This window comes from Salvelinus sp. IW2-2015, linkage group LG18 (genome assembly GCF_002910315.2).
Source record: "Salvelinus sp. IW2-2015 linkage group LG18, ASM291031v2, whole genome shotgun sequence".
NCBI lineage: Eukaryota > Metazoa > Chordata > Actinopteri > Salmoniformes > Salmonidae > Salvelinus > Salvelinus sp. IW2-2015.
In genome coordinates, this window is record NC_036858.1 from 62,785,109 (window position 1) to 62,797,658 (window position 12,550).

Genomic DNA, 12,550 nt, shown 5'->3' on the forward strand with positions numbered 1-12,550 from the left:
TAATGTAAAATAAAGCTTTATTGTATTGTCAAAACATGTTCACACAAAAAAAGGTAAAAACGTTAATACAAAAAAACAGAAGCAAAGCACTCGTTGGACAGGCCTGTCTTCACCTCTTCTTGAAGCCATACTTCTTCCGTTCATAGAAAAGGTCAGTCTTTGAACTGCCTAAGTTCACAATCTTGGGGCATCCATCTCGCTGTCACATCCAGTAGAGGAGTAGAAAAAATAACTTGTTGGTGTATTCTCACATTACATTGAGATTGTTCAAAATGACTATTACTTGTACAACCACATATCACTCACTCAGCATCTCAGACACCTTTCCATTTTTCACACGACATTGATCAAGAACGGAATATGTCGAAGGAGCACAATATTGAAAGATTCTGTATAGTTTATTGGAAACATTGCATAAACTATACGGGAGCATTGAATGGTAAGGTTTTTCTACACCTTTTATAAGTGAGAGAGAGAGAGAGAGCAGGTGACTAACGTCTTTCTCCTGGATGGTGCACTCTTTGCAGTAGTAAGCGTCAGACACCCCGGGACCTCCACATATGACACAGCGACCCTGGTACGACCCGTAGTTGCACTCGTCACAGATGCGCACCAGTGTGCAAGGCCTCACATACGAGTCACAGATCACACACTTTCCATCACCTAGGAGAGGAGGGAAGAGGGGGATGAGACTGTTTAATGCCGTGGCATTTTGAACTGGGGTAATTACATATAAAAATAAACCATGTGTTGATTACTGTCTCTACTCTAGGAGTTATGAGGGTAAATTAAAGGGCAGCAAATACACCCTGTATGGGAGAAAGGGACAACATTATGTAAAACATGTTTTTGAAACTTACATTTCTCGCACAATCTTCCAATWGCTGAAAAGTAAACAATAGAACAAACAGTGAGTGAACATGAATAAGGTAGCTGGCCAACAAAGCATTGCTCCATAAAGCTAAGGGTTATGCAATCAATAAGACATCTTACTAGCTCTCAAAAACTCTAGGGGCTTACTGCCTTCTCCCTACAGTTATTAGCGTCGCCCACAACTGCCTCATGTGAACTACAATCCCGACGCTGTGTTTTAACATTTAGAAACATCAATAATCATCGCTTTCGAAACATATAGCGCTTGCCTTTCATCAGTGAGAAAGAATCGCTCAATTTTTTAAAATAAAAACTGCTACGTGTTTCACAGATCCATCCAACAAAACTACACTTCCCAATTCACACACAGGTATTCGGAGGAGCATACTAGATAGCTAATTAGCACAGGTGGTGGCCTCGATAACATAAACAAGCGTGTAACATGGAGATATGGCAGTGTGGGAACACTAACCCTATCAAGGTGTGTATACTTTTTTTCTTCTTCATTATTTCTCGCTGATAAGTTCCTTATGCTTCCAAAACTATACCACAAGCGATGCATGTTAACTTAAATGTTCAGACCGAGCGCCGGGGATCTTAACAAAACTCCCCACTACAGAAGACGCCTTCGTCCAATGACTCATGTGTAATGGAACTGGGAGTCATGATCAAGAGCTATTATCTTACTAGCTAGTCTACTTAACCACCATCACATAGCTATAACGTTCAAATAAAATGTTTTGTCACATGCGCCGAACACAACAGGTGTAGACCTTACCGTGAAACGCTTACTACAAGCCCTTAACAATGCACTTCAAGAAATAGTTAATAAAATGTTGTAAATAAACAAAAATTTAAAAAATCCTATCAATAAAAAAGTAACAATACATTTACATAACAGTAACGAGGCCATATACAGGGGGTACTGGTACCGAGTCAATGTGCGGGGGTACAGGTTAGATGAGGTATGCATAGATAAATTCCCCAGGGTAGCTGTTTAGGCCCCTTGCTATTTTACATTTTTACTAACGACATGCCACTGACTGAGTAAAGCCAGAGTTTCATGTATGCGGATGACTCAACACTATACTCGTCAGCTACAACAACGACTGAAATGACTGCAACACTCAACAGAGATCTGCAGTTAGTTTCAGAGTGGGTGGCAAGGAATAAGTTAGCCCTAAACATTTCTAAAACTAAAAGCATTGTATTTGGAACAAAACACTCACTAAACCTCAACTAAATCTTGTGGAAATTGAGCAAGTTGAGATGACTAAACTGCTTGGAGTAACACTAGATTAACACTAGATTGTAAACTGTCATGGTCAAAACATATTGATGCAGTAATAGCTAAGATGGGGAGAAATCTAAATTTTCTCCCCTTTTTCTCCCCAATTTTCGTGGTATCCAATCGCTAGTAATTACTATCTTGTCTCATCGCTACAACTCCCGTACGGGCTCGGGAGAGACGAAGGTCGAAAGCCATGCGTCCTCCGAAGCACAACCCAACCAAGCCGCACTGCTTCTTAACACAGCGCGCCTCCAACCCGGAAGCCAGCCGCACCAATGTGTCGGAGGAAACACCGTGCACCCGCCCCCCTCGGTTAGCGCACACTGCGCCCGGCCCGCCACAGGAGTCGCTGGATCGCGATGAGACAAGGATATCCCTACCGGCCAAACCCTCCCCAACCCGGACGACGCTATGCCAATTGTGCGACGCCCCACGGACCTCCCGGTCGCGGCCGGCTGCGATGCTCTGCCTTCTTAACAACACTATCAACAAGGTAGGTCCTACAGGCTCTAGTTGTCGCACCTTGACTAATGTTCAGTTGTGTGGTCAGGTGACAGAAAAAAGGACTTAGGAAAATTGCAATTGGCTCAGAACAGGGCAGCACAGCTGGCCCTTGGGTGTACACAGAGAGCTAATATAAAAAATATGCATGTCAATCTCTCCTGGCTCAAAGTGGAGGAGAGATTGACTTCATGACTACTTTTATTTATGAGAGGTATTGACATGTTGAATGCACCGAGCTGTCTGTCTAAACTACTGGCACACAGCTCGGACACCCATGCATACCCCACAAGACATGCCGCAAGAGGTCTCTTCACAGTCCCCAAGTCCAGAACAGACTATGGGAAGCACACATCACTACATAGAGCTGTGTTCCATGACTACATGGAACTCTATTGTACTGCAGATATGTGGTGGTGGAGTAGGGGCCTGAGGGCACACAGTGTGTTGTGAAATCTGTGAATGTATTGTACTGTTTTACAATTGTATAAACTGCCTTAATTTTGCTGGACCCCAGGAAGAGTACCTGCTGCTAATGGGGATCCATAATAAATACAAATAAACTCAGCAAAAAAAAAAGAAACGTCCTCTCTGTCAACTGCGTTTAATTTCAGCAAACTTACCATGTGTAAATATTTGTATGAACATAAGATTCAACAACTGAGACAAACTGAACAAGTTCCACAGACATGTGACTAACAGAAATTGAATAATGTGTCACTGAACAAAAGGGGGGGTCAAAATCAAAAGTAACAGTCAGTATTTGGTGTGGCCACCAGTTGCATTAAGTACTGCAGTGCATCTCCTCCTCATGGACTGCACCAGATTTGCCAGTTCTTGCTGTGAGATGTTACCCCACTCTTCCACCAAGGCACCTGCAAGTTCCTGGATATTTCTGGGGGGAATGGCCCTAGCCCTCACCCTCCGATCCAACAGGTCCCAGACGTGCTCAATGGGGTTGAGATCCGGGCTCTTCGCTGGCCATGGCAGAACACTGACATTCCTGTCTTGCAGGAAATCACGCACAGAACGAGCAGTATGGCTGGTGGCATTGTCATGCTGGAGGGTCATGTCAGGATGAGCCTGCAGGAAGGGTACCACATGAGGGAGGAGGATGTCTTCCCTGTAACGCACAGCGTTGAGATTGCCTGCAATGACAACAAGCTCAGTCCGATGATGCTGTGACACACCGCCCCAGACCATGACGGACTCTCCACCTCCAAATCGATCCCGCTCCAGAGTACAGGCCTCGGTGTAACACTCATTCCTTCCACGATAAACCCGAACATCACCCCTGGTGAGACAAAACTGCGACTCGTCAGTGAAAAGCACTTTTTGCCAGTTCTGTCTGGTCCAGCGACGGTGGGTTTGTGCCCATAGGCGACGTTGTTGCCGGTGATGTCTGGTGAGGACCTGCCTTACAACAGGCTTACAAACCCTCAGTCCAGCCTCTCTCAGCCTATTGCGGAAAGTCTGAGCACTGATGGAGTGATTGTGCATTCCTGGTGTAACTCGGGCAGTTGTTGTTGCCATCCTGTACCTGTCCTGCAGGTGTGATGTTTGGATGTACCGATCCTGTGCAGGTGTTGTGGTCTGCCACGCGAGGACGATCAGCTGTCCGTCCTGTCTCCCTGTTGCGCTGTCTTAGGCGTCTCACAGTACGGACATTGCAATTTATTGCCCTGGCCACATCTGCAGTCCTCATGCCTCCTTGCAGCATGCCTAAGACACGTTCACGCAGATGAGCAGGGGCCCTGGGCATCTTTCTTTTGGTGTTTTTCAGAGTCAGCAGAAAGGCCTCTTTAGTGTCCTAAGTTTTCATAACTGTGACTTTAATTGCCTACCGTCTGTAAGCTGTTAGTGTCTTAATGACTGTTCCACAGGTGCATGTTCATTAATTGTTTATGGTTCATTGAACAAGCATGGAAAACAGTGTTTAAACCCTTTACAATGAAGATCTGTGAAGTTATTTGGATTGTTACGAATTATCTTTGAAAGACAGGGTCCTGAAAAAGGGACGTTTCTTTTTTTAATGCGTTTACAAATGTAAATAGTCCGGGTGGCCATTTGATTAGTTTAGTTGTTCAGTAGTCTTATTTTTTTGTTCCTAGACTTGGCGCTCCGGTACCGCTTGCCGTGCGGTAGCAGAGAGAACAGTCTATGACTTGGGTGACTGGAGTCTTTGACACCACCTAGTATATAGGTCCTGGATGTCAGGAAGCTTGGCCCCAAGTGATGTACTGGGCCATACGCACTACCTTCTGTAGCGCCTTACAGTCAGATGCCGAGCAGTTGCCATACCAGGCGGTGATGCAACCGGTCAGGATGCTCTCAATGGTGCAGCTGTATAACTTGAGGATCTGGGGACCCATGACAAATCTTTTCAGTCTCCTGAGGGGGAAAAGGTGTTGTCGTGCCTTCTTCACAACTGTCTTTGTGTGTTTGGACCATGATAGTTTGTTGGTGATGTGGACACCAAGGAACTTGAAACTCTCAATCCGCTCCACTTCAGACCCGTCGGTTTAATGGAGGCCTGTTCAGCCCTCCTTTTCCTGTAGTCCACGATCAGCTTATTGGCCTTGCTCACATTGAAAGAGAGGTTGTTSTCCTGGCACCATAATGCCAGGTCTCTGACCTCCTCCCTATAAGCTGCCTCATCAGTGATCAGGCCTACCACTGTTGTGTCATCAGAAAACTTAATGATGGTGTTGGAGTCATGCTTGGCCACGCAGTCATGGGTGAACAGGGTGTACAGGAGCGGACTAAGCATGCACCCCTGAGGGGCCCTAGTATTGAGGATTAGCGTTGCAGATGTGTTGTTGTTGCCTACCCTTACCACCTGGGGCCGGCCTGTCAGGAAGTCCAGGATCCAGTTGCAGAAGGTGTTTATTCCCAGTAGGGCTGGGCGGTATACCGTATTTTATGATATACCGGTATTTATGCAGGGACCGGTTAGGGTTTTTACTTTACATTCTATACCGGTATTTGAATGTTTGATTTGTTAAATGTGATACGCCACGTGTAATGTCAATATAGTTTACTTCGCTACTTGAGTCATCTCTCTCCGCTCTTTCTCTCCGTGCCACTTTCCACACAGACCTAGCCACGCCCCGTCACTTAAGGAGCGCATTTGATGTTCCTCAACTACGAGACATTTGCTTTCAGTCTGCATGGTTAATGCAGCATATGCAACAATGTTGACGACAACAATGCTGTTTTCACTTTGCTTCTTAATATAAATCAACTAGTGTTCTATAATGATACTATTAGTTTGTGTTTCTTATATCAGCAAACAGTTAGTTTGTCTTTTTTTAGCAAGTTGCCCTAAATCTTGTGAGACCCTAATTGTTAGCCGCTAATGCTAATAGCTAGCTAATAAATGTACTGAGTAAGAGCAAACGTAGCTAGCTAATACAAGTGATGGTGTAGACCTAAATCAGCATGTTGTTTGTGCAACAGTATCTTCTAAATCAAAAGAGGAATATGCAAAGCAAGAATATGTTAGCAACATGAAGTAGCTAAGAGAAAACATGCAATGTAGCCAAAGCTTATAGGGTCCAGTAGGAAACACTTATCAACACTTTAGTTCCTACCCTGTCACAATAACTCCTCGTTGGCATTTTAATTTGTCGTCATCTCAAACAACACTGTATTCAAAGTGCCCACAATTATATTCTAACTATAGAATTAGAATGGTCATTCTATTTCCATGATTCCAACAGTTTTGCTCTAATTCGCAAGTCAAATCACAATTGCAACATTTGGTTAAAAATAAGTTCTACATTATTTGCCCATATCGTGCAGCCCTATGTGGCAGTGTGGAAATTCTCTCAATTGARCAGTGGTGTAAAGTACTTAAGTATTGTTTTCAAATTGTTTGAAGTACTACTTAAGGCATGTTTTTTGGTATCTGTACTTTACTATTTTTGACATTGTATTTTTACTTCACTACATTCCTAAAGAAAATACTGTACTTTTTACTCCATACATTTTCCCTGACACCTAAAAGTACTYATTACATTTTGAATGCTTAGCAGGACAGGAAAATGGTCCAATTCACGCACTTGTCAAGAGAACATCTCTGGTCATCTACTGCCTCTGATCTGGAGGACTCACTAAACAAATGCTTTGTGCTTCTAMACCTGCATTGCTTGCTGTTTGGGGTTTTAGGCTGGGTTTCTGTACAGCACTTTGAGATATCAGCTGATGTAAGAAGGGCTATATAAATAAATTGGATTTGATTTGTAAATTATGTCTGAGTGTTGGGAGTGTGCCCCTGGCTATCCGTAAATTAAAAAAGAAAATGGTGCAATTTGGTTTGCTCAATATTAATTATTCATACTTTGATACTTAAATGTAATTTATATAATGTACTTACTTTTGATACTTAAGTATATTTAAAACCAAATACTTCTAGACTTTTACTCAAGTAGTATTTTACTGGGTGGCTTTCACTTTTACTTGAGTAATTTTCTATTAAGGTATCTTTACTCAAGTATGACAATTGGGTACTTTTTCCACCAGTGCAATTGAGTGCAGGAAATGCAGAAATGATAAAAATGCTGAAATTTATTTTGGTTGAATCAGAATGGAGAAAGACTCATTGAAATCACTTAGAATGTATGTGTTGCCACCCTAGGGTCACGAACTACTCAAAGCAAATATAGAACGTTTATTATTCAGAAACTAAAAATACCGTCAAATAGTCTTAAAAAAAAACAAAAAAACGTGATATCATGTTTTGGCCATGTCGCCCAGCCCTAAGTCCCAGGGTTCTTAGCTTAGTGATGAGCTTTGTGGGCACTATGGTGTTGAACGCTGAGCAGAAGTCAATGAACAGCATTTTCGCATAGGTGTTCCTTTTGTCCAGGTGGAAAAGGGTAGTGTGGAGTGCGATTGAGACTGCGTCATCTGTGGATCTGTTGGGGTGTATGCAAAGTGGAGTGGGTCTAGGGTTTTTGGCATGTTGTTGTTGATGTGAGCCATGACCAGCCGTTCAAAGCACTTTATGGCTACAGACGTGAGTGCTACGGGGCGGTAATCATTTAGGCAAATTACCTTCGCTTTCTTGGGCACAGGGACTATGGTGGTCTGTTTGAAAATTTAGGTATTACAGACTYAATCAGGGAGAGATTGAAAATGTCAGTGAAGACACTTGCCAGTTGGTCTGCGCATGCTTTGAGTACAAGGTTTTGTTCACATCGGCTATGGAGAGCGTGATCACACAGTCGTACGGAACAGCTGGGGCTCTCATGCATGCTTCAGTTTTGCTTGCCTCACAGCAAGCATAAAAGGCATTTAGCTCGTCTGGTAGGCTCGCGTCACTGGGCAGCTGYGTGTGTCGAGGCTGTGTTTCCCTTTCTAGTGCGTAATAGATTTCAAGCCMTGCCACATTCCGACGACCGTTTGAATCATACTACATCGGCTCTATCTTAGTCCTGTATTGACACTTTGCCTGTTTTATGGTTTGTCTGAGGGCCTTGTGGGATTTCTTATTAGTGTCCGGATTAGTCTCTTCGAAAGCCAGGTGAACAAACAGATCACCGACCATTTYGAATCCCACGTACCTTCTACGCTATGCAATCTGGTTTCCGAGCTAGTCACGGGTGCACCTCAGCCACGCTCAAGGTCCTAAATGATGATATAACCGCCATCGATAAAAGACCGTACTGTGCAGCCGTCTTCATCGACCTGGCCAAGGCTTTCGACTGTCAATAATTGTATTCTAATCAGCAGACTCAACAGCCTTGGTTTCTCTAATGACTGCCTCGTCTGGTTCACCAACTACTTCTCAGATAGAGTTCAGTGTGTTATTCGGAGAGCCTGTTGTCCTGACCTCTGGCAGTCTATGGGGGTGCCACAGGGTTCAATTCTCGGGCCGACTCTTTTCTCTGTATATACCAATGATGTCGCTCTTGCTGTGGGTGATTCTTTGATCCACCTCTACGCAGACGACACCATTCTGTATACATCTGGCCCTTCTTTGGACACTATTAACAAACCTCCAAACGAGCTTCAACGCCATACAACACTCCTTCCGTGGCCTCCAACTGCTCTTAAATGCTAGTAAAACGAAATACATGCTCTACAACCGATCGCTGCCCGCACCCGCCCGCCCAACTAGCATCATGTTAAAGGAATTTCATTCCTGTGTATATTAACCAATTCAATTAAAACACTCTGCCCATAAATAAGAATTTGTAAGATAATTATCAGCATAAAATGGACAGATACCAGTCTTAAAATCAATCAATCAATAGCGTTTATTCTCGAGAGTACTGATCATAATACATTTTACATCAGGTTATATAATAAAGATGATGTCATAGGTTTAATTGTCCATCCTCCTCTCGGATACAATGGCAGTACAGTACAGTTCTCATTACTGTCTGCCACCTGTTAAACTATCTACAACCAACCCAAGGTCTTTCCCCTCCCTGGGTAGAGACATCATTCTAGCCTGTCTGAAGATAAACCCATTCTTTCTAACAAGGAACACATAACATTCAACATTATGATTATAATAAGATTCATTCTTACAGTAATATAGTAGTATTCTGTTTAGTTATAATTCTAAGTCAATTTTAGTCATTAAACACAAAAATCCCGTAACACATCACTACTCTGGACGGTTCTGACTTAGAATATGTGGACAACTATAAATACCTAGGTGTCTGGCTAGACTGTAAACTCTCCTTCCAGACTCACATTAAGCATCTCCAATCCAAAGTTAAATCTAGAATCGGCTTCCTATTTCGCAACAAAGCCTCCTTCACTCAYGCTGCCAAACATACCCTCGTAAAACTGACTACCCTACCGATCCATGACTTTGGCGATGTAATTTACAAAATAGCCTCCAACACTCTACTCAGCAAATTGGATGTAGTCTATCACAGCGCCCACAAAATCCCATATACTACCCACCACTGCGACCTGTATGCTCTCGTTGGYTGGYCCTCRCTWCATAKTCGTTGCCAAACCCACTGGCTCCAGGTCATCTATAAGTCTTTGCTAGGTAAAGCTCCGCCTTATCTCAGCTCACTGGTCACCATAGCAACACCCACCCGTAGCACGCGCCCCAGCAGGTATATTTCACTGGTCATCCCCAAAGCCAACACCTCCTTTGGCCGCCTTTCCTTCCAGTTCTATGCTGCCAATGACTGGAACAAATTGCAAAAATCACTGAAGTTGGAGACTTATATCTCCCTCACTAACTTTAAGCATCAGCTGTCAGAGCAGCTTACCGATCACTGCAGCTGTACACAGCCCATCTGTAAATAGCCCATCTAACCAACTACCTACCTCACCCCATGTGTTTTGTTTTTCTGCTCGTTTGCACACCAGTATTTCTACTTGCACATCCTCATCTGCAAATACAGTGGGGAGAATAAGTATTTGATACACTGCCGATTTTGCAKRTTTTCCTACTTACAAAGCATGTAGAGGTCTGTCATTTTTATCATAGGTACACTTCAACTGTGAGAGACGGAATCTAAAACAAATCCAGAAAATCACATTGTATGATTTTTAAGTAATTAATTTGCATTTTATTGCATGACATAAGTATTTGATCACCTACCAACCAGTAAGAATTCCGGCTCTCACAGACCTGTTGGGCTTCTTAAAGAAAAACTTCCAGTTCTCCACTCATTACCTGTATTAACTGCACCTGTTTGAACTCGTTACCTGTATAAAAGACACCTGTCCACACACTCAATCAAACAGACTCCAACCTCTCCACAATGGCCAAGACCAGAGAGCTGTGTAAGGACATCAGGGATAAAATTGTAGACCTGCACAAGGCTGGGAAGGGCTACAGGACAATAGGCAAGCAACTTGGTGAGAAGGCAACAATTGTTGGCACAATTATTAGAAAATGGAAGAAGTTCAAGATGACGGTCAATCACCCTCGGTCTGGGGCTCCATGCAAGATCTCACCTCGTGGGGCATCAATGATCATGAGGAAGGTGAGGGATCCGCCCAGAACTATACGGCAGAACCTGGTCAATGACCTGAAGAGAGCTGGGACCACAGTCTCAAAGAAAACCATTAGTAACACACTACGCCGTCATGGATTAAAATCCTGCAGCGCACGCAAGGTACCCCTGCTCAAGCCAGCGCATGTCCAGGCCCGTCTGAAGTTTGCCAATGACCATCTGGATGATCCAGAGGAGGAATGGGAGAACGTTATGTGGTCTGATGAGACAAAAATAGAGCTTTTTGGTCTAAACTCACTCGCCGTTTTGTGGACAGGAAGAAGAAGGATGAGACAACCCCAAACACCATCGCAACGTGAAGCATGGAGGTGGAAACATCATTCTTTGGGGATGCTTTTCTGCAAAGGGACAGGACGACTGCACCCGTATTGAGGGGAGGATGGATGGGGCATGTATCGCGGATCTTGGCCAACAACCTCCTTCCTCAGTAAAGAGCATTGAAGATGGGTCGTGCTGGTCTTCCAGCATGGACAACGACCCGAAACTCACACAGCCAGGGCAGTAGCTCCGTAAGAAGCATCTCAAGGTCCTGGAGTGGCCTAGCCAGTCTCCAGACCTAAACCCAATAGAAAATCTTTGGAGGGAGCTGAAAGTCCGTATTGCCCAGCGACAGCCCCGAAACCTGAAGGATCTGGAGAAGGTCTGTATGGAGGATGGGCCAAAATCCCTGCTGCAGTGTGTGCAAACCTGGTCAAGAACTACAGGAAAACTTATGATCTCTGTAATTGCAAACAAAGGTTTCTGTACCAAATATTAAGTTCTGCCCTTTCTGATATATCAAATACTTATTCATTTGCATTTTATTGCATGACATTACTTAAAAATCATACAATGTGATTTTCTGGATTTGTGTTCGATTCCGTCTCTCACAGTTGAAGTGTACCTATGATAAAAATTACAGACCTCTACATGCTTTGTAAGTAGGAAAACCTGCAAAATCGGCAGTGTATCAAATACTTGTTCTCCCCACTGTATACCACTACAGTGTAAATTGCTAAATTGTAATCACTATTGGCCTATTTATTGCCTTACCTCCTTACKTAATGTGCACACACTGTATACAGATTTTTCTATTGTGTTATTGACTGTGTGCTTGTTTATTCCATGTGTAACTTTGTGTTTTTGTCGCACTGCTTTGCTTTGTCTTGGCGAGGTCGCAGTTGTAAATGAGAACTTGTTCTCAACTGGTCTACCTGGTTAAATAAAAGTGGGGGAAAAAGTGTCCTGCTCCGTGAAAGCGGCAGCTCTAGCCTTTAGCTCGGTGCGGATGTTGCCTGTAATCCATGGCTTCTGGTCGATGCACTTATTGACGAAGCCGGTGACTGAGGTGGTATACTCCTCAATGCCATTGGATGAATCCCGGGAACATCTTCCAGTCTATGTTAGCAAAACAGTCCTGTAGTCCCTGGTACATCCTGCTATAGTTTTTTTTATTGTAAGCAGGATTCAGGAGGACAGAAATATGGTCAGATTTGCCAAATGGAGGGTGGGGGAGAGCTTTGTATGCATCTTTGTGTGTGGAGTAAAGGTGGTTTAGAGTTTYTTCCCCCTCTGGTTGCACATGTGACCGGTGATGCCAACTTAGCAATTTTGTTGCTAGATTTAGCAACTTTTTAGACTACCCTGGCAACTTTTTTTTCAAACAGCACMTAGCAAACGTAGCGGTCTCCTGGTCAGGCTTCGGAGACGGGCACATCGCGCTCCACTCCCTAGCATACTACTCGCCAATGTCCAGTCTCTTGACAATACGGTTGATGAAATCCGAGCACGGGTGACATTCCAGAGAGACATCAGAGATTGTAACGTTCTCTGCTTCACGGAAACATGGCTAACTCAAGAGACGCTAACGGAGTCGGTGCAGCCAGCTGGTTTCTTCACGCATCGCGCC

The 12,550-nt window shown here is 43.8% G+C and overlaps 1 protein-coding gene across 1 annotated transcript in view; it reads right to left on the reverse strand.

The window, feature by feature from the left end:
- LOC111977754 (PHD finger-like domain-containing protein 5A) overlaps positions 1–12,550 on the reverse strand; it is a 16,665-nt gene continuing 4,115 nt past the window's right edge. Inside the window, exons 2-4 of the mRNA XM_024007353.2 lie at positions 861–884; positions 497–663; positions 1–199 (exon numbers count right to left, since the gene is read on the reverse strand). Of these exons, the coding sequence (XP_023863121.1) occupies positions 110–199; positions 497–663; positions 861–884 (281 nt within the window). The 3' untranslated portion in view covers positions 1–109. The remainder of the gene's footprint in view (positions 200–496; positions 664–860; positions 885–12,550) is intronic.